At 35.2% G+C, this 27,537-nt stretch overlaps 11 protein-coding genes and 1 pseudogene across 12 annotated transcripts, besides 4 other annotated features; 1 reads left to right on the top strand and 11 right to left on the bottom strand.

The window, feature by feature from the left end:
* Positions 1–12,430: part of a mobile genetic element that runs on past the window's edge.
* Positions 985–1,899, bottom strand: TVAGG3_0580210 (organellar and viral DNA polymerase type B; the record flags this gene model as incomplete). Its single annotated transcript, XM_051239131.1, has 1 exon — positions 985–1,899. One exon carries the CDS (start codon positions 1,897–1,899, stop codon positions 985–987), a length of 915 nt encoding a protein of 304 aa, XP_051096955.1.
* On the bottom strand, positions 2,190–2,852 carry TVAGG3_0580200 (uncharacterized protein; the record flags this gene model as incomplete). Its single annotated transcript, XM_051239130.1, has 1 exon — positions 2,190–2,852. One exon carries the CDS (start codon positions 2,850–2,852, stop codon positions 2,190–2,192), a length of 663 nt encoding a protein of 220 aa, XP_051096954.1.
* On the bottom strand, positions 4,748–5,717 carry TVAGG3_0580190 (uncharacterized protein; the record flags this gene model as incomplete). Its single annotated transcript, XM_051239129.1, has 1 exon — positions 4,748–5,717. A coding segment is annotated over one exon (970 nt), but the record flags the coding sequence as incomplete, so codon positions are not given.
* On the bottom strand, positions 5,764–6,348 carry TVAGG3_0580180 (phage tail repeat-like family; the record flags this gene model as incomplete). Its single annotated transcript, XM_051239128.1, has 1 exon — positions 5,764–6,348. The coding sequence occupies one exon, from the start codon at positions 6,346–6,348 to the stop codon at positions 5,764–5,766; it is 585 nt and encodes a 194-aa protein (XP_051096952.1).
* TVAGG3_0580170 (uncharacterized protein) lies at positions 6,368–6,523 on the bottom strand (the record flags this gene model as incomplete). Its single annotated transcript, XM_051239127.1, has 1 exon — positions 6,368–6,523. One exon carries the CDS (start codon positions 6,521–6,523, stop codon positions 6,368–6,370), a length of 156 nt encoding a protein of 51 aa, XP_051096951.1.
* TVAGG3_0580160 (uncharacterized protein) lies at positions 6,543–6,944 on the bottom strand (the record flags this gene model as incomplete). The annotated part of the gene is made up of 1 exon (XM_051239126.1): positions 6,543–6,944. One exon carries the CDS (start codon positions 6,942–6,944, stop codon positions 6,543–6,545), a length of 402 nt encoding a protein of 133 aa, XP_051096950.1.
* On the top strand, positions 6,962–7,754 carry TVAGG3_0580150 (uncharacterized protein; the record flags this gene model as incomplete). The annotated part of the gene is made up of 1 exon (XM_051239125.1): positions 6,962–7,754. A coding segment is annotated over one exon (793 nt), but the record flags the coding sequence as incomplete, so codon positions are not given.
* Positions 7,918–9,057, bottom strand: TVAGG3_0580140 (phage tail repeat-like family; the record flags this gene model as incomplete). Its single annotated transcript, XM_051239124.1, has 1 exon — positions 7,918–9,057. The coding sequence occupies one exon, from the start codon at positions 9,055–9,057 to the stop codon at positions 7,918–7,920; it is 1,140 nt and encodes a 379-aa protein (XP_051096948.1).
* Positions 10,078–10,320, bottom strand: TVAGG3_0580130 (serine threonine-protein phosphatase family; the record flags this gene model as incomplete). Its single annotated transcript, XM_051239123.1, has 1 exon — positions 10,078–10,320. The coding sequence occupies one exon, from the start codon at positions 10,318–10,320 to the stop codon at positions 10,078–10,080; it is 243 nt and encodes an 80-aa protein (XP_051096947.1).
* A 1,181-nt stretch (positions 12,431–13,611) lies between the features above and the next one.
* TVAGG3_0580110 (spectrin binding) lies at positions 13,612–14,502 on the bottom strand (the record flags this gene model as incomplete). The annotated part of the gene is made up of 1 exon (XM_001579568.1): positions 13,612–14,502. One exon carries the CDS (start codon positions 14,500–14,502, stop codon positions 13,612–13,614), a length of 891 nt encoding a protein of 296 aa, XP_001579618.1.
* A 469-nt stretch (positions 14,503–14,971) lies between these two features.
* Positions 14,972–15,004: a mobile genetic element.
* A 78-nt stretch (positions 15,005–15,082) lies between these two features.
* Positions 15,083–16,959, bottom strand: TVAGG3_0580090 (dynamin family; the record flags this gene model as incomplete). The annotated part of the gene is made up of 1 exon (XM_001579567.2): positions 15,119–16,954. One exon carries the CDS (start codon positions 16,952–16,954, stop codon positions 15,119–15,121), a length of 1,836 nt encoding a protein of 611 aa, XP_001579617.1.
* Positions 16,960–17,502: 543 nt separating this feature from the next.
* On the bottom strand, positions 17,503–18,668 carry TVAGG3_0580080 (annotated as a pseudogene). The gene has a single exon: positions 17,522–18,668. A coding segment is annotated over exon 1 (1,147 nt).
* A 1,443-nt stretch (positions 18,669–20,111) lies between these two features.
* Positions 20,112–21,207: a mobile genetic element.
* Positions 21,208–25,685: 4,478 nt separating this feature from the next.
* Positions 25,686–26,781: a mobile genetic element.
* Positions 26,782–27,537: the final 756 nt, after the last annotated feature.

Raw genomic sequence — 27,537 nt, 5'->3', positions numbered from 1 at the left:
TGGCGAAATCGCTAGACATTTTCAAAAAGATAAAAATTTTAATTTTTCTAAAAATATGTTAGAAAAAAAGTTTGCTGACATTGACAAGAAATTTGAGAATGTTTTGAAGAAGAACAAGAGGAAGTTAGAAAATGCTCAGATAAAGCCTATTACATGACAATTCTTATTTGCTCAGAATGGTATAACAGGTTCTAATCGCACCACCTGGGTCGGGTAAGACTTTCACTTATCTTAAAATGGTGCACAACAACAAGAACTAGATGAGAAGAACCCATTCTATGAGTTAGTTGTTATTTGTAGTACTTCTGGTCAATTTGACCAAAACCGTCAATTCGTTCAAAGATATTATAAGAAGTCTAAGTTAGTATGTATAAAGGATACTGAGTTGTTAGATTGGATAAAGAAGTACCAAAGAAGAGTTTTGAAGTATAATGCTATAAATGAGTATAAATTCTAAGTTTAAAGACCCAAATGAGGAAATGCAGAGAATATTAGAGAAGAAACACTTCAGAAACAAACAGAAAGAGATAAATACATTTCGAAGAAATTGCAATCTTACGATTGGAAGACATACCTCATAGGTGTCTTCTTATCTTAGATGATTCGCCTCTCATCCTTTGTTAAGAACAGAGAACAAGACATGTGTCGAATTCTAAGAAGCTCAGACACTTTAACATCTCAGTTTCATTTGGTACAGACAGCAAAGAGTTTAAGTAAGGATGTTAAAAGAATACTTACTGACATTATACTTTTCCCTGGATTGTCCGAAGACGATTTCATGGAACTTATGAAAGAGTCCATGGCAGGTAAGTTTGACAGACATGAACTATGGGAGAAGTACAAAGTCATACAAGACCCTCATACTTCTTTCAGAATTCATATCTACGCAAACAAAGTTCAAATTGTAAAAAGTCAGCAAAAATAATGTTTATGTTAGAATGTTAGATCTAACATGTTTTCTAACATGTTTTCTAACATAACTATTTACAAGCGTTTTACATGGTATATGTTGCGATGGTTCATGACTCTAAACAATTTCGTAGCTTCTATTTCTTCTGTCAGTATGTCAAAAGTTTTAACGATACCGAAAGTTTCTTTATACTTCTTCTTGACGTCAGATAGAAGGAAATCGTTAGCGGTTGGATAGTTTTTGTTCAGAAATTCTAACATGTTCATTTTATCTTCTGCTGGTTTTTCTGCCTCTTTCTTTAAATCTGCATAGTCGTTTCGCATACGTTCTATCTCTTTGACGGAGTAGTTATATTTCCTCATTGCTGCTTTACATTTTGAACATTGCGGATTCATTTTTGCGTTATATTCTGAAACCTTACCTGCAAGTATGACCAAGGCGTCAATGGTTTTCTTCATCTCGAACATAGCGGGTTTTATTTGTTCGTTCCATACTTTGCCTCTTCTATCTTTATCTCTTATTTCCCAAACACATTTTGCAACTAACGAAACAAAGTTGTCGTAGGTCTTAAATTCTTCGGATTTGTAAAGGTCAGAGATGTTCTTATATACCATGTCGCAATCTTTGTCCATAACCTTATGGTTGCAATGAAAACCAAGGAATTCATAATTTACCTTTCGTATGAACTTCTTTATTTCTACTGAGTCAGTTGCTTTGACTTCTATTTCGTCAAATTCGGGAATGGTTAGTTTTTGTTGTTGGATTTCAGGAAGTTTAGGTAGATGGTCGATGAGGTCCTGCATGTCGTAAAGATACTGTTCATTTGTTTCATCTTTCGCACTACAGTCCAAAGTACTTGTTAAAAGTTCTTGCTTTATCTTCTGGATTTTTGTTTCGAAAGTATATGAAGAAGGAATGAAGTTTTTCATCTCTACTAACATTGACGTAGGATTCATGACTAACGAGTTTGGTGCTGTTGTTGCTAACATGTTCTTACAATAAAAATAAAAAATATTTTTTTTAAAAAACTAACTTTATTTTTTATGTTTTTTGTGAAAGTGTCAAAATTCATGAAAATTCAAGAGTTTTAGACCATGTTAGAAAACGTGTTAGAAAACATGTTAGATCTAACATTCTAACATAAACATTATTTTTGGTGTAAAATTCATGATTTTCGAGAGTTTTAGACCATGTTAGAAAACAGGTGAGAAAACATGTTAGATCTAACATTCTAACATAAATTATATTTTTGCTGAATTCAATAAAAAAAATGGTTCATTTACTCACAATATTTTTGTACAAAACGACCCCAAACTTTTAACTTCTTTTCTGCAGCTTCTAATGAAATTTTAGCGAGTTCATATTCTCTAAATTCTCTCTTTAAATCTTCTTGTTCCCATTGGTCTAGTTCGTATGGAGAATCTCTATAACCAGAACATATCTCACGTTCATGTTCTATTTGTTTTTCATGCATTTTTCTAACTTCTTCTTCGAACAAAGGTTTTGCATTCTCTACTGTATCTTCAAGTTCTTCTTCATCTAATTTCTCATGAACTTTCTTGTCTATGGAGTCCATAATTTTTCCAACTGCTATACAATATTTTGGAGAAGCCCACATTGCAATATAGTTTACGAGTCTTGGGTCTACATACATTCCTCTAACCTGTTTGATTTCATCCGGAATTCCTGCATTAACATTGTATAAAAAGCAACCCGCGGAATTCCGCGGGGTGGTATATTCTTCACAAAATGCCTTAAAATACTCTTCCCAGGACTTATTTTCCAACAACCTTCTAAAGTCTTTCCTAAACTGCTGACACATCTTTGTTGCATTTATATAACCATCCTTGTCTCTACGTAAGACTTCAATACCGTTGTAAGTGCCTTTTGTGAATGTTTCGCCATTAGATTTGTTCGTGAACGTTTTTGCTTCGACTGTCATACTGTTCTTACAATAAAAATAAAAAATATTTTTGGCTTAACCGTCGGACATTCGTTTGTGGCTTAACCGTCGGACCACAACGATAAAAATCTCGACAAAACATATACGATGAAGTCTCAAAAAAACATTTACGATGAAGTCTAAACAAAAAATATACGATGAAATCTATTTCCTGTGTTGTTGTCAAAATGTCATGTTGTCACACTTTTTCAAAAAGATGTTAGTTGACCGAGTGACCGAGTGACCGAGTGACCTGGTCGCCTAAAATATATTTTTTTCTATCTTAAGGAAATTCATGAAAATTCACCTGTTGAACTTTGTATAAAAAGCAACCGCCGGAATTCCGCGGGTTGGTATATTCTTCACAAAATGCTTGTTTTGAGGTCGAGCCACTTTTGGCTCCACCTCTTTTTTCAACCAAAAACTCATTTTTGTCGAATTCAGCACAAAATTCATGAAAATTCAACGGGTGAGAAAACAGGTGAAAAAACAGGTGAAATCTCACCTCTTCACCTAAAATATATTTTTCAATACTTTTTCAGCACTTTTCCGTAGTTGTATATGAAAGACAATTCGGGATGAAATTTCTTCATCTGATATATTCCTACCGGCGTTTGTAAACATATAGTCTAACGGTTTTGTATCTGCTACTTTTGTTCTTTGTTTTTCAACCTGAAGCATTTAATATATGTAAAAATATACTGTTTTAAAAACGTTTTTACTTCATGCAATTTTTTATTTCATGCAATGTTTTATTTCTGTGCCGTCTTCAAGTACACCCCAGTACTTACGCTTGGAGAGGACATGAACTTCGGAAAATACCTTATCTAGCTTAAAACAGCCCATCTTCTCACCGACTAAACCCATTTCAATGAGTTTGTTGTATCCTTCTTCGTTCGTCATGAGTGCGTCAATGTTCTCATAGTAAACCTTCACTTTGGATTTGACTTCGGAGAAGAATTTGTTGTAGTTGTCAAGGACTGCCTTTGCGAACTGAGGGTAAGACCAATGTTCGACAATAGGTTTTACTGTGGTTACTGAGCCACATTGACCTTCGGTGAACTCGTATTTCAAAACAAAAGGAGAAAACCTTTCAACAAAGTTGTCGACCTTCTCATAGTGTTTACTCTTCATCGCTTGAGGTTTCTTAATGGAATATCCCCATGTCGAATTCATAAGCAATTTGAGTGTCATTGCAAGTTTGGGGTTTGAAGCTTTCCTAATATCATACAGTTGTTGTATGACTTTTCCAACTGTATAGTTCCTTCCCGGGAACTCACCATCTTCGTTTGGAATTCCAGTCGGGATATATTGGACAAACCTCATGTACGCAGCGTTAAGGTCAACATAGTATATCTTTTCGTTTGAGTCGAACTTGTCGCATCCAATCGGTCCAGTTCGTGGAAATTCAAGTGAGTCTCTTATCTTCTGAGAAACTTCTCCTGTTATCTCATAAACATCGTCAAAGCAACCTGTTTCATATAAAACCTTCTGACCTAACTCAGAAGCTCTCCAATACAATTTGACGTCAATTGGATGTCTCAATGGAAGTTTGTTTATAGCATCTTGAAGTTCTTGCAACCTCATTGGAAGTTCTTCTGGTTCAGGTTGGTATCCGAACAATCCAACTCCTTTTGGAGCTGTGTACTTCTTTTGTGCTATAACTTTGTCTGGAACAACTTTTGGTCTTACTAACAATGAAAAGTTTGTTTCGTCTTTTGGTACAAAAGTTTCTGTCAGCTTGTCATCTGGAATTGGTTCCAACAAACCTTTCTCGAAAAGAATGTTAACAGCTCTGACAATGTTACACTTACCTTTTCCGAACATAAGACTTTCGTTCAACATGAAGTGGTTGTGGACAATTGCAATCTTCAACCATGGTAAGTCTTTGTCAACAACATAGTCGTCATGTGAAGAACCTTTAGCTGTAGGTATGTTGACTCGGATATTGACATTTGCCAACGGTGCAATTTTTGCCAATTGACCTCTGAGAATGTACCTTGTCTTCACACATGACTCAAGATACTTCATTTTCTCATCTGTAACAAGACCAGAGTTCCTGAGACATGTAAGAATACAAGGTTCATTGACAATTGTTTCAATTGAATTGTAAATTCCATACCTTGTCAAGTCAATGTCAGACTTATTTATGAAGGGGAAGTATCCAGCATGTTGTCTGACTGCTTGAGGGTTAGGTTGGTACCATTCGAACTTGACACTTGCAATTCCTTCAATTGCATTCAAAATGTCTGAGTCGGAGTCAACCATTTGTTCTCTCTTTGTAGTCTTGAAAGCGTCAAGAAGCATTGCAGCTGTTGTGACATTGCCATGTGCATAGTATATATGACCGTCCAAATCTGTTATGGTTAGTCTGAGATTGTATCCTTTCTTATTTCCGTCTTGTATGGCAGCAAGTACACCCATGAAGCCTTCTTTGTTCTTTCCTTCGTCAAAGTTTACTGTAAAGGTTCGACCAGATGTAATTTGACTTCTAACTTCACGATACTTCTCATATGCATATCTTGTTCTTTCCATGGGAGCATGTGCGTCTTCACCTTTTCCTTTTTTCCTTCTCAAAGGATGCAATTGTTCGTCATGTTTCCAGTAGAATCTGGCAAAGCCGTCGTGTCCTTCAACTTGAGGTTCACTAACATCGAAAGGCATGTCCATAAGACGTTCTTCTTCTAACCTCTCTAGTCTGTTTGGATAATTGGCGCGCGCTGTTTCTAAGTCCATTTCATAGCGAAGACCAGACAGTTTGTCATAGACTTTTATGGGTCTTCCCTTCTTATATTTAAACTTTTTCGAAACTCTCCAACCATATCTTTCTAACTCTGCTTTTATTCTAGCAGATTTTCTATCCATTCTATATGGGGGCATTTTTATAAAAATAAAAAAAATATTTTTTTCTTTACTTAACATAACCACCAGCTACCATAAGTCTTTGACGCCAACCCATACCAGCTAATGAAGGTTGACTTGGTTTAGTTTGGAAACTAACCTTTGGTTTTGGTTTTTCTTCAGTTTGTGGCTTCCCTTCTTCTATCGGTTTTTCGTCACTTTTCGGTTCATCTGACTTTACCTCACTTGCAGGTTTAGTTGTGTCGTCAACATCTTCATAAATATCATATGCCATTTGTTTTTGTTTTCCTTTCAACTTTTTGTGTTTGTTGTAAAGTTTAGAATATTTCGACTCTAAGTCAATGAGATGTTCTATAATGAACTGTTGGTCGGTGAAGTAAACTTTTCCATCTGTTGTCTCGAAAGCTCCTTCAGACTTCAATATTTTATTTGTGAGAGTCTGTTTCTTTTTTGAGATACTAGCCGTTCCATTTCTATGAAAAGTGACTTTATAGTTAGGGTTTGTATTTCCAGACCTGGCACTTTCTATTATTGAATTTTTCTCTTCATCTGTAAGTTCTTTGACAGGTTTTGACAATGGTTCTGAACTTTTTGTTTGTGGTGTCAAATCTACCGTTTCAACTTCTTCGGTCATTTCATCTCAGTAAAAAATTTTAGTTTGGTTTGTTTTCAACTGGTTGTTGTTTAGGTTTTTTAAGTCGGTCTAAAACTTCCTGAGGTATAGGAAGAACTTGACAAACACGTTGTGTAACTGCTGGAAGTCGACAAATCCATCTTGAACCCATTTGTCTCAATGCTGTATTGTTCATTTCATCTCAGTAAAAAACTTTACATTCCCCAAGTTTGAGGTGGTTGCGGTTGGTTATTGTTTACCCACTGTTGTGCATGGTTATATCCTCTGTTAAAGAATCTTTCACCTTGGTCCATATAGTGTCCTGCTTGGTTATAGTAGTCATTTGCTTTGTTATAATAGTTTCCTGCTTGTCTTCCTACATTGTCCATCCATCCTTGAACTTTTCCTCTTGTTTCAGGATTTGGAATAAGATTTGCTGCATCTCGTGCTACATCCCAACCTTTCTGTACAGTTTGTATAATAGGTTGTGCTTTCTCTTTAAGTATACCTAATGTACTCAAAATCTTCCTTCCAACTCCAAATACACCTCTGGCTATTGTTCCCACTGCGGGTAAAAATCTGGATGCAACTCCTGCTAATGCGCCAAATAAACCCATTTCTTATGGGTTAAAAAATGACGAATCCAAACAAGGACCCCTATGTTTCTAAGGCAACAAAGAAAGCACTCATGGTAAAAATCTTTAGTTCAACACCAAATGCTTGGTTTATGGATATCTTGGAAAACATTCCGAGATATAGAGAAGATGGACCACCATACTGGCTAATATTTGTCGGTCAAAACACAAGATACTGTGAAGCCATACCATTACAGTCCAAAAATATTTTAGATATCTTAGCAGCTTTGACAATATTCGTTGACAAATACCATCCAACAAAACTGACATCTGACTGTGAAAGTTCTTTCAAATCAGATGATGTAAAAAACTATTTGCGTTCAAAAAATGTAAACCAATATTTCATTGTCGACCAAAACCATTCTGCTCTTGGTGTCATTGACAGTTGTATAAAAATCTTAAGAGACTTAAATCAACCACAAGGTGGTGAGGTAGATGAAATGTCATATGACGACAAATATAGACACTTCTCCATGGCAAAGATGAGACAAGTTTTAAATATTTACAATAGCCGTAAACAAAAAGGTTTGGGAAACCACTCCCCCGAAGAAATGAAAAACAACCCTGACTTAGAGAAAGACTATATATTTAATAGTTTAGTCAAAAGAGACAAACAAGAAAGAATGCCAGGCTTCAAACTTAAGAAAGGTGACAAAGTAAAAATAGAAATACCTAAACGCGACCCATATGAAAATACTATTGACTATGACAACAATGGGAACTCGACAGGTACTCGCATTCGTGTTCGTAAAAATAGAAGAAAGTATACAAGAGAATATTATGAAGTTTTAGGCAAACATGGCAAAATGTACAGACTGCAAGCAGAAGATAAAACTACTATTGTCAGACCTCGTTTCAAACTTGTCAAAGTTCAAGGTGGTATACTTTCAAAGACAGTTCCTAACAAATATAAGACAACTCCTGACGAATATGCTAAAGAAGTTGAAAATGACGACTAAGCAATTCTATACCATGCGTAAACTGTCATGTAAGGTGGCATGTAGTCTTTACTTTGTCCCGTTGTTTGCGTATATCCCGAAACGCGATGTGTATGGTTTCCATCTCCCTGAGTGTCACTCCAGTAACAATTTATAGCAAACTTAACGTTGTCTTTAACATCATATCCTTTACCTTTTGTCATTCCTGACCAATCCCAATATCTATGCTTATGCCAACCTGCTTGAGATGTACTTAAATCTATGTAGTGACTGTGTGCAGGTAAATTTTCACCTGAAATCGTTTTACTTCCACCTGTTTCCTTTGAAGAGTTTGCACAATACAAAAACCTGTCGACTATTTGAGTCCAAGTTCCAAAACCAAGTACTACTTCTGGTCTGGTAGAGTTCATTGACGTATAAATAGAACCTATATGATATACTGTTTGAAGTATTTCTGTCTTTAATGTTTGAAGCTCTGTTTTGTCTGCTTTTTTATATAACTTTTCTTCAAGTTCATTTACGTCAGAGATGCTATGTCTATGATATTTTTGTGGGTATGTTCCTTCTGTCCATGCGAAAATACGTTCTTTTGTTGCATCTACATATCCTTTTATCCATGTCGAGTCTGCTTTTGTATTCCTTAACTCTGTAACACCTTTCTCAAGCTCTTTCAACTGTTGTCCATCTTCCATTAAACCTCTGGTATGACTTGAAACCGTTTGTGCCAACATATCTACAGTTTCTTTGTCGGCTTTAAGGTCTAAACATCCTGAAACCCACCCTGTATTGGCTTTACCTTCTAAAATCTTCGATGTCCGTTCATGGTACCATTCAACCATTTCTTTAATTTTTTCATCTTTTTCATCCACATATTCCTTATCTGCCTTCTTCACTAACCCACTAGCCAGATATGCTAACTCATCGTCAACATATGTTTTATCTGCTTTCTTTTCAACATCCTCTTTTGTTGCATAAGCATTGTTAGCTCTTTCTTCTTCTTTTGCTATTGCATCGTCTACATATTCTTTGTCAGCTTTGTTGTCAACATCTGCTTTCAAAAGAAGTTCATTTATAGGTTTCTCGTTTAAAGTTCCTTTTGTTGGATTTATACAGACAGTATGGTTCTTATTGTCTTGAAATAGAAACTCATCTGTCATTGGGTTTATTGTCAGTTTTAAGTTTCCTTCTTTCAATGACTCAGATATCTTAGAATAGTTTGAAAAGTTTGTTGTGTTCTTATTTAGAGCTTGCATAATGAGTTGTCGGTTGTGTTGTATTTCTCTCATGGAAGCAATATCTTTCGACATTTTTATTCTAGATAAAATATGCTTCCAATAGAAAAAGAAAATTCAAGAGTTGCTACAACTAAACCATTAGATGAACTTTTTACTAATGTCGGTCAAAAGTTTGAGACAGAGACCGTAAAGCATGAAGGCTATCGTTTTGACTACCCATTAAGATGGCTAAGAGACCCATCTGTCACAAAAGCTATTGGCTTTCGTAGAATGAAGTTTGTGTCTGTAGAAGATAAAAGTTTTCCATTTATTGTAAGGTTTCATATAGATTATATATCTGAAGGGAAACGAAAAATGTGGGAAAAATTGAGCTAATACAAGTTGACCTTTCATCTTCTCTACAGACTGCGTTAAAAAATATAGAAGATAAAATAAATTCATGTTATGCAAAATATGCTGATGAATATGCAAATACCGAGAGCACACTTTATGTGAGAATTGTATATGACAAACAAAATTCACAAGTGTCATTTCAAATATACGAAGACAATCCAAAGAAAGACGAACAAATATATACAGAATTCACTGCAATGTCATGGTATTATTTGCAAAGAATGTTAAATCAGAAAGTCGAACTTCCTTTAGCAAATATTTACAGTCGATATGCAAGAGATGAACCATATTTATTTAAAGATGTTTTCGACCCAGCTGCTATTATTGTTCATGCTTCATTTTCTGGCGCCCAAAACTCTTTCTTATGCTTGGCAAATGACTTTTACGAAAAACCTACAAAGTTATACGAACCACCAAGTGGAAGTATTTCAGACTTTCAAGTATGGTTTACAACAGATGGAAGAAAGAGAATAGTTCCATTATACCATGCGTTTTACTTAGAACTTAGTTTCATATACAACTACTATCGAACGGTAAAAATATAATTTTTTAATACGGTTGAGGTGTTGGATTTGGTTGCCAACTAGACTGTGGTGCAGGTTCAGGCTGTTGTATAACAGGAGCTTGTTCTTCTGGTTCAGGGTCTTTAGGTATAATACCAACGAACTGACCTACTCTTTTACCAATATTTTTGACACCGTTCCAAATTCCTCTTCCTACGGTTTTTATTCCATTCCATATACCTCTTCCAACATTTCGAAAGAAGTTTCCTATTCTTCCAAAGAAACCCATTTTACTATATGTAAAAATCTAATGTCCGCCTAGTCTCTTACGTTTCCTGTTGAGTTCCATTGCATTCTTTAACTGGAGCTCATACATTCTGTTTCTCCTCTGGTAGAAAACATATTCTGGGTCAACTCCTGTGTTCGCGTCATCTGCATAAAGTTGTTTATATCCCACTTCAGGGTTTGTATAAAACTCTTTCCATCTCATATTTGCATACCATGGTGGCAAACCTAACGCAGCGTCATTTGACATGGCAGTTTGCATTTGTACATCTGTTGGCACTTGACCATAGTTTGCCATTGCAGTTTGTATTCTAACTTCATTTGGAATATTCTCTGGGTTTGGTTGTCCAGGTTGCTGTGCATTCGCTAAGTTCTGTGCGTCCATTTAATATTAGATAAAAATATCTCTTACGAGTACATATGCTGAACATTTGCAGGCATTGGTTCATCTTCATATTCTCTATATCTTTCTGCCACGTCAAATAAGTAAATGACACAATGGAAAAAACCTAAAACAAGTAGTCCTATTTCAAACCACATTTACTTACTAATAAAATTTCTTTATTGTGACACTTTCTCCGGTTTATAGGACCTCTCTCATATTCTATCTTGTCATATATAAACTCATAGTCATGTATGTCCTCTAACCATCTCATAACGGTTTCCAAACCACTTTTATCGGATGTAAAGTAAAAGCATGGATGGTTATGTAAAACGTCTAAAGTTTCTAAAGAGTCTCTCAAAGTCCAGTCTACTTGGTATTGAAAATCCCATGTGTTAAAGAACGGCGGGTCCACTATAAAGAAAACATTTTCCTTGTCTTTATATTTTTCATACAAATCTGTCCAATGACATCTCACAAACTCTATACCCTCAATATATTTTTCTATGTCCTCTTTGAAAACATTTGTATAGTTAAGATATAAAACTTTTGACATAAGTGTTTCAATGTCATGAACTCTTATAGAACCACTATATAATAGTCTAGCAGATATACTATCCCAGTCTATATATTCTGCTTTTTTCAAAACCTCTCTCACATATTTTTGTTATCTAATGGTATACGTTCCATCTTACCTATAGGTATCTTTTCTTTTAACTCTTTCAATATATTGTTTGTGTCTGGAATATGTTTGAGACGGTCCATATAGTTGTCGAAGTCATTGCATATAATCTTTGAGTCTGGGAATATTATATGGCACAAATGGGATATATAGAAACTTCCACCGAACAAATCTACAAATGTTAGACCATTCGGTAGTTTCTTAAGTTCTCTCAATAGAATATCTTTACATCTACTCTTATTTCCAAAGAAGGGTAACGGTGGTTTTGTAAAATTCATTTTATATATATATAATAAAAATGTTTTTACCTGAAAAGTGACAGAAAAGTGACAAAACATGAAAACTACTCGGTTAAGGTTTTTGACAGATGTTTTGTTAAGATTTCATCGTAAAGACTTTGTTGAGACTTCTTCGTAAATGACCAAAAAATAATGTTTATGTTAGAATGTTAGATCTAACACCTTTTCTAACATGTTTTCTAACATCGTAGAAAACTCATGAATTTCTTCGTAAAGACTTTGTTAAGACTTCTTCATCTAATTTCTCATGAACTTTCTTGTCTATGTTTTGTTAAGATTTCTTCGTAAATGTTTTGTTAAGATTTCTTCGTAAATGTTTTGTTGAGATTTCATCGTAAATGACCCTAGTAGTATATTTTTGGTGTAAATTTCATGAAAATTCAAGAGGGTAGAAAAGAGGTTAGAAAAGAGGTTAGATATACCCTTCTACCCTAAAATATATTTTTGGTGTAAATTTCATGAAAATTCAAGAGTTTTAGACCATGTTAGAAAACATGTTAGAAAACATGTTAGATCTAACATTCTAACATAAACATTATTTTTGGGTCATTTACACTCATGAACTTTCTTGTCTATGTTTTGTTAAGACTTCTTCGTAAATGTTTTGTTAAGACTTCTTCGTAAATGTTTTGTTAAGACTTCTTCGTAAAGACTTTGTAAAGACTTCATTTATACTAAACATCTTCGGGGGCTAGAAGGCACGAAGTGCCTGGAAGCCCCACTCCCTTTTTTTTTTTTTTTTTTTTTTTTTATATAGAGAATGTTATAAAATAATGATTGATGCCTGTGTTATATAAAGAAAGATTATCCCATCATTCACTTGGAGCCATTTACAGACATGTGCACCATGTTCAACTAAAATTCTAACAATCTCTAACGAATTTGTTTTAACCGCCAAACTAAGAGGACATTCATGTATATCAAAAGAATCTCACAATAAATATGAAAATAAAGAGAACCAAATGAAAGAATGAAAGATATATGTGGAAAGAGGATTTTAGAAAACATGGATAGATGTGAATTGAAATATAATTTCAGAAAATAATGATATATATATAAAGTAATAGAATTGTATGATATGAAATTTGATGAGGTCATACATGAATAAATATTTAAAGAAATGAAATTAAATAAAGCAATGTTCGATATAAAAAGTATGCGAATGAAATAAAATGATGATCGATATGAAAAGAAGGCAAATTTCATTTAATATTGAGAGATATGAAGAGAAATGGAAATTCATTGAACAAAATTTGATATCAAAAGAAAGAATATTCGATAAAGCAAATATTGATGTGAAGAGAAATGGAAATACATAAAACAATATTTCATTTGAAATTGAATATAAAAAGTCGTATATTGACATCTGCCCAGTGTTCAACTAGATACTGAACAATTTCGATTGATTTCATTTTTATTGCAACACTAAGTGGGCATATATTTATACAAGAAAAATTCGATAATATAATGATAAATATGAAAAGTAAGTGAATATTATAAATCAAATCAAAATATGACATGAATGAGAATATCTTAAAAGTATTATTGATATTAAATGATATATAACAACTTTCAAATTGGTATTTGCACCTTTTCCAACTAAATATTTAACAATATCAATTGAATTCATTTCGATAGCAATACAAAGAGGACACATATTGATTTCAATAGAATGTCATGATTCAATGAAAAATATTAAAAAAAAGAGAATTCTATAAAATAACGATAGATATTAAAAGAAAATGAGTTATATAAAGTAAATGAATATATGAAATTAAAGACAATAGAATAATACAGAAATAAATATTTGAAGAATTAGAACTACATAAAATATTAATTGATATATATAGAAGGAAAAATCCATAAAACTATAAAAGATATGAGAAGAAAGAAAATATAAAGAAATAATGATAGATATGAAAAGAAAAAGAATTATATAAATTGATGATGTTTGTGAAAATAATGATAATTTGATAAAGCAATAATTAATGTGAAAAGAAAGATAATTCGATAATCACGTGAAGATCCTCCTTGATAAAGTATATGCGAAGCAACATCATAATTTCCATACAAAAAACTATGGGCAATCGATTCTGGAAATTGTCCAAGATTGGTTTGAAGATACTCTGCAATTTCAAAATTATGATAATTCAATGCTGTGTAAATCATATTGTCAAATGATTCTCCATCTTCTATCATTTGCGAAAAAATATATTCATTTCCACCCATAACAGCATATGATGAAGATTCCCTGGAATATTTTGCTCCTATATTTTTCAAGAAATTGAAGCATAGCTCCGATCCGTATTTTATTGCACAATCAAGAGGAGACAATCCATCTGAAGCTCTCGTGTTTATTTCAAGATTTGGAAATTTATTTTTAAGATCATCAATTTTGTCCCATGCAATATAGTAGAAAGGAGATTCGATTGGATATAGATTGATTATTTTTTCTTCTTCTATTTCAGGTTCATAGCTTTCGAACCTAAAACCTCTATAATATAACAACGCTGCTAATTTTTTATTTTTTGGTTTAATGAAGTGTGAAAATTCATTTGATATATTTTGATAAAGTTCTGCAAATAATTGTATTTTTTTAGGGCGAATTTTTGAAAAAATTTGAATCAAGTGGATGGCCATTTGGATAGTAATTTTCTTGTTTTTAATCAATTCTATGGTTTGTGATGATGTTTGTATAATATTCGTTGGACTAACACCAAATATAACTTTTGAAGCTTGGTCAGGGTATTTTAACACTTCGATAGGCTTACGGTTGCTGAAATCAAGATAGTATTTACTATCAGTATAATATATACTTGTCATAATTGTTGATAAAAAAAACAAAAGGTGTCAAAATTTTCAGTATTTATTTACAACATCTCCAAGTTAGAAAATTGTTTATTCTAATCACAAACATCCAAATTATGTAATCTCCTCGTAAGAGACAATTTTTTTAATCAGAAAGTTTTTATTGAGTTCATTTTCTCTTAGAAAATTCTGACAATTGGTTGTTTTGTGACAGATTTTTTTTTAATTAAAACACTAGAATTGAAGGCAATGCCATTCAAATATGAATATATTCTTATTAACTTTTTAAATCAATCTTTAAGGATGTTCATGCAACTTTCAAGCATCCTCCAGTTTATTTGACACATATGCTTTATATCCTAATTTACTATGACACAAAGTTAATATTTTTGATCGGGAAAATGTTATTATAATTCATTAGCTAGTACCTCATATGACCGTTATACTTTTTTGTTATTAAAATAAAGATATGTTGATATCATGAGAGCATGCCAGAAAGTGGTAAGTGCACCCTTAAAAGCCATATCTCACAGTTTTCTAAGGTAAAAGATCAATATTTTTGGTAGGAAGAAAATGCATTATAATTAAATATTGTAACGAAAATAGTTTTTTTATTTTTATTATAAAAAATTTAAATTCTGAATTTGCCAACCCTAGATAGGATCTCAGAGGCCTTACGAAGGGCGGCGAGAGACTCGACGCATTTCTTTCTGTTCTTTGTGATTCTTGGGTCCTCCTTCAACAGTTCGTCGGCGAGGCCCGAACCGTAAATCTTTCTGAAGAGAGTTTCGCTCAAACTCTTTCTGCTTCCGTCGACGAGCATCATGACGACTGTCTTTGGAATTACATCGACGATTTGTGTCCTGCAGAGTTCGAAATACCTCGATGCGAGGTTTATCAGTTGCTGGGCCTGTTCCTTCTGAACTGTCTTCTTGTCCTTCTTGATTGGGATGTCCTCTTTCAGCTTCTTCTCGGCCAGAACTGCTGCACCTCTGAAATCGTGTCTCGTCGTGTTTACGAAAATCTTCTCATTATCCATAACGTCGTTGATGAACTTTACGGATGGTTCCACGCAGCCGTTGACGAGGTCTTCAACGACATTGCGGATTGCGTCTTTAACTTGTGGATAACGCTCGAGTTCTGGGAAATTAACGTTGGCGTGGATCTGGAGGATTTCGTTAGCGACGAGGTTGATTGCTTTCATGGCTGGAGGACGGAGTTTCTCGATCTGGCGGCGAATTAAGGACTCAAATGCTTGATGAGATACATAAATTGGAACTGTGATACCGGCTTGGTTTCTCATGAGGTACATGACTTCGTTGATGTCCATGGCGCTGATTGGAGGGATTTCCATGATGGCTTTCTCGTATTGATCTTGGAAAATACGAAGAATTCGAGCACCACCCTTAACTTCGTTATCCATCTCGTTGCTGACCTTACCTTCGATAAGATCTTCGTAGCCTTGGACGTATTGTTGGATAATTGTAAGGATTAATTCGGATGCTTTCATTCCGCCGTTTGTAGGGTCTTCTCCGTAGCGTTCTAGCTCGCGCTCCTTATCCTGGATAAGGGTTGTAACACGTGTCTTCAATCCTGGAATGGATTTCTTGATATGATCGACAAGAAGACGATTCAAGGTATTTGAAAGGACTTTTGTAGAAACTCTGTCGAGCAAGTTCTTGTAGATTGGATGGCTCTCGAAATATTCCATTTCGGCACGCATGGCGTCCTTCATTGGGCGTTTGTTATCAATATCTTTCTGGGAACGGTTAATGACGCCGATATAGCCGAGTTTGAGTGGGTAAATTTCATTACGCAAGACTAGGCCAGCATCTGTACCGGCATCCATCAAATCAATCTTTGTAATGACACCAATTGTTCTTTCGCCGTTTGGATCGACTTCGCGAGCGATCTTGAGGGAGTCTGAGTTGGCAAGATCTTGGTTCGCGGGTGTAACTGCGAGAATAAGAGAGTTTGGTTTAGTAATGAATTGAAGAACCATTGTATGAATCATTTCGACAATGTTTGGATCTTGGCCTTCGACAGCGACCTTTGTAAGACCAGGAAGATCAACCATTGTAAGATTTGGAACTGATGAATCGCGAATTGTAAGATTAATTGGCTGATTTGTGACGTTTTTGCCTGTGCCTGTAGATCTGTCTGTTTCTGCTGAAATTTCATCGCGAATTTCTGCAAAGCGTGTGTATTTTTTGCCTGGTTGATGTAAGAACATGGCGTACTGGTCATCTTCTGGATCAACGTGTACCAATTGAAGCACAAGTGGTCTACGTGTGACAATGCCGGCACCACGAGGTAAGAAATCGCGGCCGACGATTGATTCCAAAACAGATGACTTTCCGGAAGACTGGCAACCAACAACAACGATTTGCGGGAGATCTACTAAATCACCCTCTATTGTATTAAACACATTTTGCAAATCGTTGACTATAGGAATTAAATTTTCCATTTTTGATCTAAAAAATGAAAAAGCGGTTTGATTCAATGCGATTATCGTCCTAGGAAACCGCTTCTTCTTTCTTGCCATTTCTTGGTGATATTATGTGTAGTATTTGTATTGAAAATACATGACAAACTTGGCATCTGATTTTCAGATATAATGAGCAAAATATCATTTTGATGCCAAGCTCTTTCAAGCGGAAACCGCTTTATTTGGCTCATCTACTAGCTTGAATACTTTCAATAGCCCCTTACATGTTCATAAACTCACAAAATACTTGAAAATACTAGATTATTTTTATTTCATTAAGAAAAAATTTATACTGAAAGTATGCATTAGTATATATCCGAACAATATCTGAGACAACACATCTGATTTTATGCATCATCCTTTATATTCTCAATGGTCTGTTCATATTTCATTAAAATCATTAGAGTTTGTTTTAACTGCTATTACAAGAATCATTACATACACCTATATTCTTATGATGATTGGGTATTATTGAGATTATCCCAATTTTTTTCTAATGGCAAAATTAAAAATTATTGGAAGAAATTTGCTATTTAAATATGGATTTTATTTCTCAATAAGAATGATATAAAGAAGCATAAAGTTAAAATCGTGCAAACATTGGATGTTTTGTGTTTGAAGTTTAACGTTGTCGAGAATTGTGATAATTAAGCGACCATGGCCTTCCCGGATTCCGGGATACGATTTAATGTCACTAAATGTGTACTCGTGGTTAAGGAATGCATATGGATGTTTTCCTTGGATTATAAAAACTGTCATATGCTTGGATTTCTCCGGGAGGAATGACTGCATTTTTCGACAGCACCCACGAACTTCTCCCCGCCAGAACCACCATCACCATGGTGTCCAGCGAATCCACCAAACCATCCGCTACCTGATCCTGGTCTGTCGCTTTCCATTTCACCTCGTTTAACTCCCCATTGATTCTTAGAGCCGTCTTTTTGAGCAGATTCACCAGAACCGAAACTGAAGCCGTAGGTGGAATTTGCTACATGACTCGATTTTAATTCACCATTAATCCAAAACCCTTGAGCTGTAAAACCACCACCAGCACCGCCGGAACCATCATCAGCTCCCATAAATTCAGTCTGATGAGCAGGACAGTTGTCAGAACCGCCACCACCGCCGCTCACAATTACACGATGCCAAAGATCATTCTGCAAAAACATGACGGCGGTTTGGCCACCTCCGCTCCCTGCTCCATTATTTCCTGGTTGCCAGTACCAATTTGCAGCCCATCCTCCACCTCCATATCCGCCTTTCACCATGTTTGATGGGTAGTAATCGGAGTCTGATTTGCTGAAGCTCGGGTACAAGTATGGATTCCTTTTCCGCCGATAGTGGCAAAAGCGGTTATTTTGTGGAGGATTTTTATAATGCCTGATATGTAACCGCCAGCACCACCACGGTTAACAATCTGACGGCAAACAGCATTTCCGCCATAAAGGAAGGCAGCTTCGCGGTGCGTGCAATTACCATCTGAATTCATGAATAATGAGGTTCTGTTTGTGCAGGCACCGCCTGAGGCACCAAATAACTCAAATTTGTATAGGCCGGGTGATAAATGGATGACATACTCGGTGCAATCAGAATATGATTCACACGGATAATCGAATTTATATGTCTGTGTGACCTCATCGATGCTAACCTTACCTTTACTTGACGGATTATTTTCTAAATAGTAGGATATCATTAGTCAAAGTAGTTAATCTGAGTCATCATTGTAAAAAAATGGCAGATCAAACTCAATTTAAAAATGTCATGATTTATACATTAGTCAATTTTGATTTGCCTAATCTAATTTTTTTAGATTTTCAATTATAAGTTTTGCACTAGCTAGTTTTCACAATCTTCAATCCTCATATTGTTTTTAGCATATTGTAAACGAACATGTGATTCTATATTATTATTCCATAAATTATTCATTATTCTATTCACTATGGTCATCATTACACATAAAGACACATAGGTTTTATTTCTCAATAAGAATGATATAAAGAAGCATAAAGTTAAAATCGTGCAAACATTGGATGTTTTGTGTTTGAAGTTAACGTTGTCGAGAATTGTGATAATTAAGCGACCATGGCCTTCCCGGATTCCGGATACGATTTAATGTCACTAAATGTGTATCGTGGTTAAGGTGCATTATGGAATGTTTTCCAATTGGATTATAAAAACTGTCAATGCTTGGATTTCTCGGGAGGAATGACTGCATTTTCGACAGCACCCACGAACTTCCACCGCCAGGAACCACCATCACCATGGTGTCCAGCGATCCACCAAACCATCCGCTACCTGATCTGGCTGGTCTGTCGCTTTCCATTTCACCTCGTTTAACTCCCCATTGATTCTTAGAGCCGTCTTTTTGAGCAGATTCACCAGAACCGAAACTGAAGCCGTAGGTGGAATTTGCTACATGACTCGATTTTAATTCACCATTAATCCAAAACCCTTGAGCTGTAAAACCACCACCAGCACCGCCGGAACCATCATCAGCTCTCCATAAATTCAGTCTGATGAGCAGGACAGTTGTCAGAACCGCCACCACCGCCGCTCACAATTACACGATGCCAAAGATCATTCTGCAAAAACATGACGGCGGTTTGGCCACCTCCGCTCCCTGCTCCATTATTTCCTGGTTGCCAGTACCAATTTGCAGCCCATCCTCCACCTCCATATCCGCCTTTCACCATGTTTGATGGGTAGTAATCGGAGTCTTGATTTGCTGAAGCTCGGGTACAAGTATGGATTCCTTTTCCGCCGATAGTGGCAAAAGCGGTTATTTTGTGGAGGATTTTTATAATGCCTGATATGTAACCGCCAGCACCACCACGGTTAACAATCTGACGGCAAACAGCATTTCCGCCATAAAGGAAGGCAGCTTCGCGGTGCGTGCAATTACCATCTGAATTCATGAATAATGAGGTTCTGTTTGTGCAGGCACCGCCTGAGGCACCAAATAACTCAAATTTGTATAGGCCGGGTGATAAATGGATGACATACTCGGTGCAATCAGAATATGATTCACACGGATAATCGAATTTATATGTCTGTGTGACCTCATCGATGCTAACCTTACCTTTACTTGACGGATTATTTTCTAAATAGTAGGATATCATTAGTCAAAGTAGTTAAGGGTCCACTGTAAGGCCAAATAAGGTCTATCGTCGTCCCAAAAATATTGCTCGAGATGGTGTTTTACTAAGGCCCAAAACTTAAAAAACAAAAAAAATTAACTTTACTCTTTTGAGATCCTTATCGGATATGCATCAATTTGATGCAGTATCGCAGTTCAAATCTGATTTTTTAATGTAGATGTACTCTAACATCCTTTAAAAAATGCAAAATGATATTAATTAAGCTTTTTATTTCTGTATCATACACGAAACAAAATCGTTCATTATACTAAAATTTATCAAAGTTTGATTAATGAAAAAATAATATCTAAATTTTTACATTGAGTCAGCTATTGATATGGTTAATATTAAATCTTGTAAAAATTGGCATTATCCAGAATAATACCCACTAAAATACACAATTTTTTTTAAAAAAAAATTTATCAATTGTTATGGTATATCTTTATGATAATGAATAAAATGCTTATTTTTCATAAGTAAATACATAATTTATGCTTAAACACAAAAAATAACACGAAAATTTTTGGCCAACATATCTAAACTAAGGATAATGTTTTGAATATATAAGCAATAATACTTTGTCCAGGGAATTAAATTTGTGCTATCCAATTGTCAATTCTTTGAATTTTTTTTAAATGCAAGATATCCCGGCATTAGCCTCAATAAATATATATATTATGCATCATAATATTAGTTTGTAATGGCATTAAAGCGAAATTCCTAATTTCTTCTCAATTAAATTCCTTGAAAAACATTGGAATTAATGATTGGAAATAGGTCAAAAAATTCCTAATATAAAACTTATACTTAAGATAAAATTAAAATTCGAAAATATCTATTTTTCAAAACACGCATCCAAAAGCGAAAAAATTCGAAAAAATCATGTTCTTATAAAAAACTCACTGATTTTGCAATTTTTATGAGATTTGAAGTGATAGAATATATTACCATCTTATTGAAACATATGCTTCATTGTTGTATTCACATAATATTAATCAGAACACTAGGAAAAGTGGATTTTCGAAAAATGACGATAACGATTATTTGCAAATCACCTCTAAATTTTGAGAGACTTTCAATTTTTACAGTGGACCCTTAATCGAAGTCGTCATTGTAAAAAATGGCAGATCAAACTCAATTTAAAAATGTCATGATTTATGCATTAGTTAATTTTGATTTGCCCAATCTATTTTTTTATTTTTAGATTATCAAACATAAGTTTTGCAATAGATTGTACAACAATCCTTATATTGTTTTTAGCATATCGTAAACGAGCAGGTGATTTTATATTGTTGTTTCAAAAATTATTCAAAATTCTTTTTTCTTTCAGCTAAGACCATCGTTACGAATAAAAACGCATTGTTATTGCTATTCAGTTGTGTTTATTAAATCCCAGTAAAAAGGTTATTTAGAAAATCCGGATTTTTTTTGAACTCATTTCATAAAGGGATTCTAGATGGAATAAATGCCATCATAAATATTGTTGCGAATTTGCGATTTTGATGATTATTTGGATAAAAAAAAATTAATTGAATCAGATTCTTTAGATTGGCTTTATTTTTCAATAAGAATGATATAAAGAAGCATAAAGTTAAAATCGTGCAAACATTGGATGTTTTGTGTTTGAAGTTTAACGTTGTCGAGAATTGTGATAATTAAGCGACCATGGCCTTCCCGGATTCCGGGATACGATTTAATGTCACTAAATGTGTACTCGTGGTTAAGGAATGCATATGGATGTTTTCCAATTGGATTATAAAAACTGTCATATGCTTGGATTTCTCCGGGAGGAATGACTGCATTTTTCGACAGCACCCACGAACTTCCACCGCCAGAACCACCATCACCATGGTGTCCAGCGAATCCACCAAACCATCCGCTACCTGATCCTGGTCTGTCGCTTTCCATTTCACCTCGTTTAACTCCCCATTGATTCTTAGAGCCGTCTTTTTGAGCAGATTCACCAGAACCGAAACTGAAGCCGTAGGTGGAATTTGCTACATGACTCGATTTTAATTCACCATTAATCCAAAACCCTTGAGCTGTAAAACCACCACCAGCACCGCCGGAACCATCATCAGCTCCCATAAATTCAGTCTGATGAGCAGGACAGTTGTCAGAACCGCCACCACCGCCGCTCACAATTACACGATGCCAAAGATCATTCTGCAAAAACATGACGGCGGTTTGGCCACCTCCGCTCCCTGCTCCATTATTTCCTGGTTGCCAGTACCAATTTGCAGCCCATCCTCCACCTCCATATCCGCCTTTCACCATGTTTGATGGGTAGTAATCGGAGTCTTGATTTGCTGAAGCTCGGGTACAAGTATGGATTCCTTTTCCGCCGATAGTGGCAAAAGCGGTTATTTTGTGGAGGATTTTTATAATGCCTGATATGTAACCGCCAGCACCACCACGGTTAACAATCTGACGGCAAACAGCATTTCCGCCATAAAGGAAGGCAGCTTCGCGGTGCGTGCAATTACCATCTGAATTCATGAATAATGAGGTTCTGTTTGTGCAGGCACCGCCTGAGGCACCAAATAACTCAAATTTGTATAGGCCGGGTGATAAATGGATGACATACTCGGTGCAATCAGAATATGATTCACACGGATAATCGAATTTATATGTCTGTGTGACCTCATCGATGCTAACCTTACCTTTACTTGACGGATTATTTTCTAAATAGTAGGATATCATTAGTCAAAGTAGTTAATCTGAGTCATCATTGTAAAAAATGGCAGATCAAACTCAATTTAAAAATGTCATGATTTATACATTAGTCAATTTTGATTTGCCTAATCTAATTTTTTTAGATTTTCAATTATAAGTTTTGCACTAGCTAGTTTCACAATCTTCAATCCTCATATTGTTTTTAGCATATTGTAAACGAACATGTGATTCTATATTATTATTCCATAAATTATTCATTATTCTATTCACTATGGTCATCATTACACATAAAGACACATAGGTTTTATTTCTCAATAAGAATGATATAAAGAAGCATAAAGTTAAAATCGTGCAAACATTGGATGTTTTGTGTTTGAAGTTTAACGTTGTCGAGAATTGTGATAATTAAGCGACCATGGCCTTCCCGGATTCCGGGATACGATTTAATGTCACTAAATGTGTACTCGTGGTTAAGGAATGCATATGGATGTTTTCCAATTGGATTATAAAAACTGTCATATGCTTGGATTTCTCCGGGAGGAATGACTGCATTTTTCGACAGCACCCACGAACTTCCACCGCCAGAACCACCATCACCATGGTGTCCAGCGAATCCACCAAACCATCCGCTACCTGATCCTGGTCTGTCGCTTTCCATTTCACCTCGTTTAACTCCCCATTGATTCTTAGAGCCGTCTTTTTGAGCAGATTCACCAGAACCGAAACTGAAGCCGTAGGTGGAATTTGCTACATGACTCGATTTTAATTCACCATTAATCCAAAACCCTTGAGCTGTAAAACCACCACCAGCACCGCCGGAACCATCATCAGCTCCCATAAATTCAGTCTGATGAGCAGGACAGTTGTCAGAACCGCCACCACCGCCGCTCACAATTACACGATGCCAAAGATCATTCTGCAAAAACATGACGGCGGTTTGGCCACCTCCGCTCCCTGCTCCATTATTTCCTGGTTGCCAGTACCAATTTGCAGCCCATCCTCCACCTCCATATCCGCCTTTCACCATGTTTGATGGGTAGTAATCGGAGTCTTGATTTGCTGAAGCTCGGGTACAAGTATGGATTCCTTTTCCGCCGATAGTGGCAAAAGCGGTTATTTTGTGGAGGATTTTTATAATGCCTGATATGTAACCGCCAGCACCACCACGGTTAACAATCTGACGGCAAACAGCATTTCCGCCATAAAGGAAGGCAGCTTCGCGGTGCGTGCAATTACCATCTGAATTCATGAATAATGAGGTTCTGTTTGTGCAGGCACCGCCTGAGGCACCAAATAACTCAAATTTGTATAGGCCGGGTGATAAATGGATGACATACTCGGTGCAATCAGAATATGATTCACACGGATAATCGAATTTATATGTCTGTGTGACCTCATCGATGCTAACCTTACCTTTACTTGACGGATTATTTTCTAAATAGTAGGATATCATTAGTCAAAGTAGTTAATCTGAGTCATCATTGTAAAAAAATGGCAGATCAAACTCAATTTAAAAATGTCATGATTTATACATTAGTCAATTTTGATTTGCCTAATCTAATTTTTTTAGATTTTCAATTATAAGTTTTGCACTAGCTAGTTTCACAATCTTCAATCCTCATATTGTTTTTAGCATATTGTAAACGAACATGTGATTCTATATTATTATTCCATAAATTATTCATTATTCTATTCACTATGGTCATCATTACACATAAAGACACATAGGTTTTATTTCTCAATAAGAATGATATAAAGAAGCATAAAGTTAAAATCGTGCAAACATTGGATGTTTTGTGTTTGAAGTTTAACGTTGTCGAGAATTGTGATAATTAAGCGACCATGGCCTTCCCGGATTCCGGGATACGATTTAATGTCACTAAATGTGTACTCGTGGTTAAGGAATGCATATGGATGTTTTCCAATTGGATTATAAAAACTGTCATATGCTTGGATTTCTCCGGGAGGAATGACTGCATTTTTCGACAGCACCCACGAACTTCCACCGCCAGAACCACCATCACCATGGTGTCCAGCGAATCCACCAAACCATCCGCTACCTGATCCTGGTCTGTCGCTTTCCATTTCACCTCGTTTAACTCCCCATTGATTCTTAGAGCCGTCTTTTTGAGCAGATTCACCAGAACCGAAACTGAAGCCGTAGGTGGAATTTGCTACATGACTCGATTTTAATTCACCATTAATCCAAAACCCTTGAGCTGTAAAACCACCACCAGCACCGCCGGAACCATCATCAGCTCCCATAAATTCAGTCTGATGAGCAGGACAGTTGTCAGAACCGCCACCACCGCCGCTCACAATTACACGATGCCAAAGATCATTCTGCAAAAACATGACGGCGGTTTGGCCACCTCCGCTCCCTGCTCCATTATTTCCTGGTTGCCAGTACCAATTTGCAGCCCATCCTCCACCTCCATATCCGCCTTTCACCATGTTTGATGGGTAGTAATCGGAGTCTTGATTTGCTGAAGCTCGGGTACAAGTATGGATTCCTTTTCCGCCGATAGTGGCAAAAGCGGTTATTTTGTGGAGGATTTTTATAATGCCTGATATGTAACCGCCAGCACCACCACGGTTAACAATCTGACGGCAAACAGCATTTCCGCCATAAAGGAAGGCAGCTTCGCGGTGCGTGCAATTACCATCTGAATTCATGAATAATGAGGTTCTGTTTGTGCAGGCACCGCCTGAGGCACCAAATAACTCAAATTTGTATAGGCCGGGTGATAAATGGATGACATACTCGGTGCAATCAGAATATGATTCACACGGATAATCGAATTTATATGTCTGTGTGACCTCATCGATGCTAACCTTACCTTTACTTGACGGATTATTTTCTAAATAGTAGGATATCATTAGTCAAAGTAGTTAAGGGTCCACTGTAAGGCCAAATAAGGTCTATCGTCGTCCCAAAAATATTGCTCGAGATGGTGTTTTACTAAGGCCCAAAACTTAAAAAAACACAAAAAAATTAACTTTACTCTTTTGAGATCCTTATCGGATATGCATCAATTTGATGCAGTATCGCAGTTCAAATCTGATTTTTTAATGTAGATGTACTCTAACATCCTTTAAAAAATGCAAAATGATATTAATTAAGCTTTTTATTTCTGTATCATACACGAAACAAAATCGTTCATTATACTAAAATTTATCAAAGTTTGATTAATGAAAAAATAATATCTAAATTTTTACATTGAGTCAGCTATTGATATGGTTAATATTAAATCTTGTAAAAATTGGCATTATCCAGAATAATACCCACTAAAATACACAATTTTTTTTAAAAAAAAATTTATCAATTGTTATGGTATATCTTTATGATAATGAATAAAATGCTTATTTTTCATAAGTAAATACATAATTTATGCTTAAACACAAAAAATAACACGAAAATTTTTGGCCAACATATCTAAACTAAGGATAATGTTTTGAATATATAAGCAATAATACTTTGTCCAGGGAATTAAATTTGTGCTATCCAATTGTCAATTCTTTGAATTTTTTTTAAATGCAAGATATCCCGGCATTAGCCTCAATAAATATATATATTATGCATCATAATATTAGTTTGTAATGGCATTAAAGCGAAATTCCTAATTTCTTCTCAATTAAATTCCTTGAAAAACATTGGAATTAATGATTGGAAATAGGTCAAAAAATTCCTAATATAAAACTTATACTTAAGATAAAATTAAAATTCGAAAATATCTATTTTTCAAAACACGCATCCAAAAGCGAAAAAATTCGAAAAAATCATGTTCTTATAAAACTCACTGATTTTGCAATTTTTATGAGATTTGAAGTGATAGAATATATTACCATCTTATTGAAACATATGCTTCATTGTTGTATTCACATAATATTAATCAGAACACTAGGAAAAGTGGATTTTCGAAAAATGACGATAACGATTATTTGCAAATCACCTCTCAATTTTGAGAGACTTTCAATTTTTACAGTGGACCCTTAATCGAAGTCGTCATTGTAAAAAATGGCAGATCAAACTCAATTTAAAAATGTCATGATTTATGCATTAGTTAATTTTGATTTGCCCAATCTATTTTTTTATTTTTAGATTATCAAACATAAGTTTTGCAATAGATTGTACAACAATCCTTATATTGTTTTTAGCATATCGTAAACGAGCAGGTGATTTTATATTGTTGTTTCAAAAATTATTCAAAATTCTTTTTTCTTTCAGCTAAGACCATCGTTACGAATAAAAACGCATTGTTATTGCTATTCAGTTGTGTTTATTAAATCCCAGTAAAAAGGTTATTTAGAAAATCCGGATTTTTTTGAACTCATTTCATAAAGGGATTCTAGATGGAATAAATGCCATCATAAATATTGTTGCGAATTTGCGATTTTGATGATTATTTGGATAAAAAAAAATTAATTGAATCAGATTCTTTAGATTGGCTTTATTTTTCAATAAGAATGATATAAAGAAGCATAAAGTTAAAATCGTGCAAACATTGGATGTTTTGTGTTTGAAGTTTAACGTTGTCGAGAATTGTGATAATTAAGCGACCATGGCCTTCCCGGATTCCGGGATACGATTTAATGTCACTAAATGTGTACTCGTGGTTAAGGAATGCATATGGATGTTTTCCAATTGGATTATAAAAACTGTCATATGCTTGGATTTCTCCGGGAGGAATGACTGCATTTTTCGACAGCACCCACGAACTTCCACCGCCAGAACCACCATCACCATGG

The sequence above is a fragment of the Trichomonas vaginalis genome, chromosome II (assembly GCF_026262505.1).
Source record: "Trichomonas vaginalis G3 chromosome II, whole genome shotgun sequence".
Taxonomy (NCBI): domain Eukaryota; phylum Parabasalia; order Trichomonadida; family Trichomonadidae; genus Trichomonas; species Trichomonas vaginalis.
Note: the sequence above shows the minus strand (reverse complement) of the source record. Positions and strands in the feature narration are given on the sequence as shown.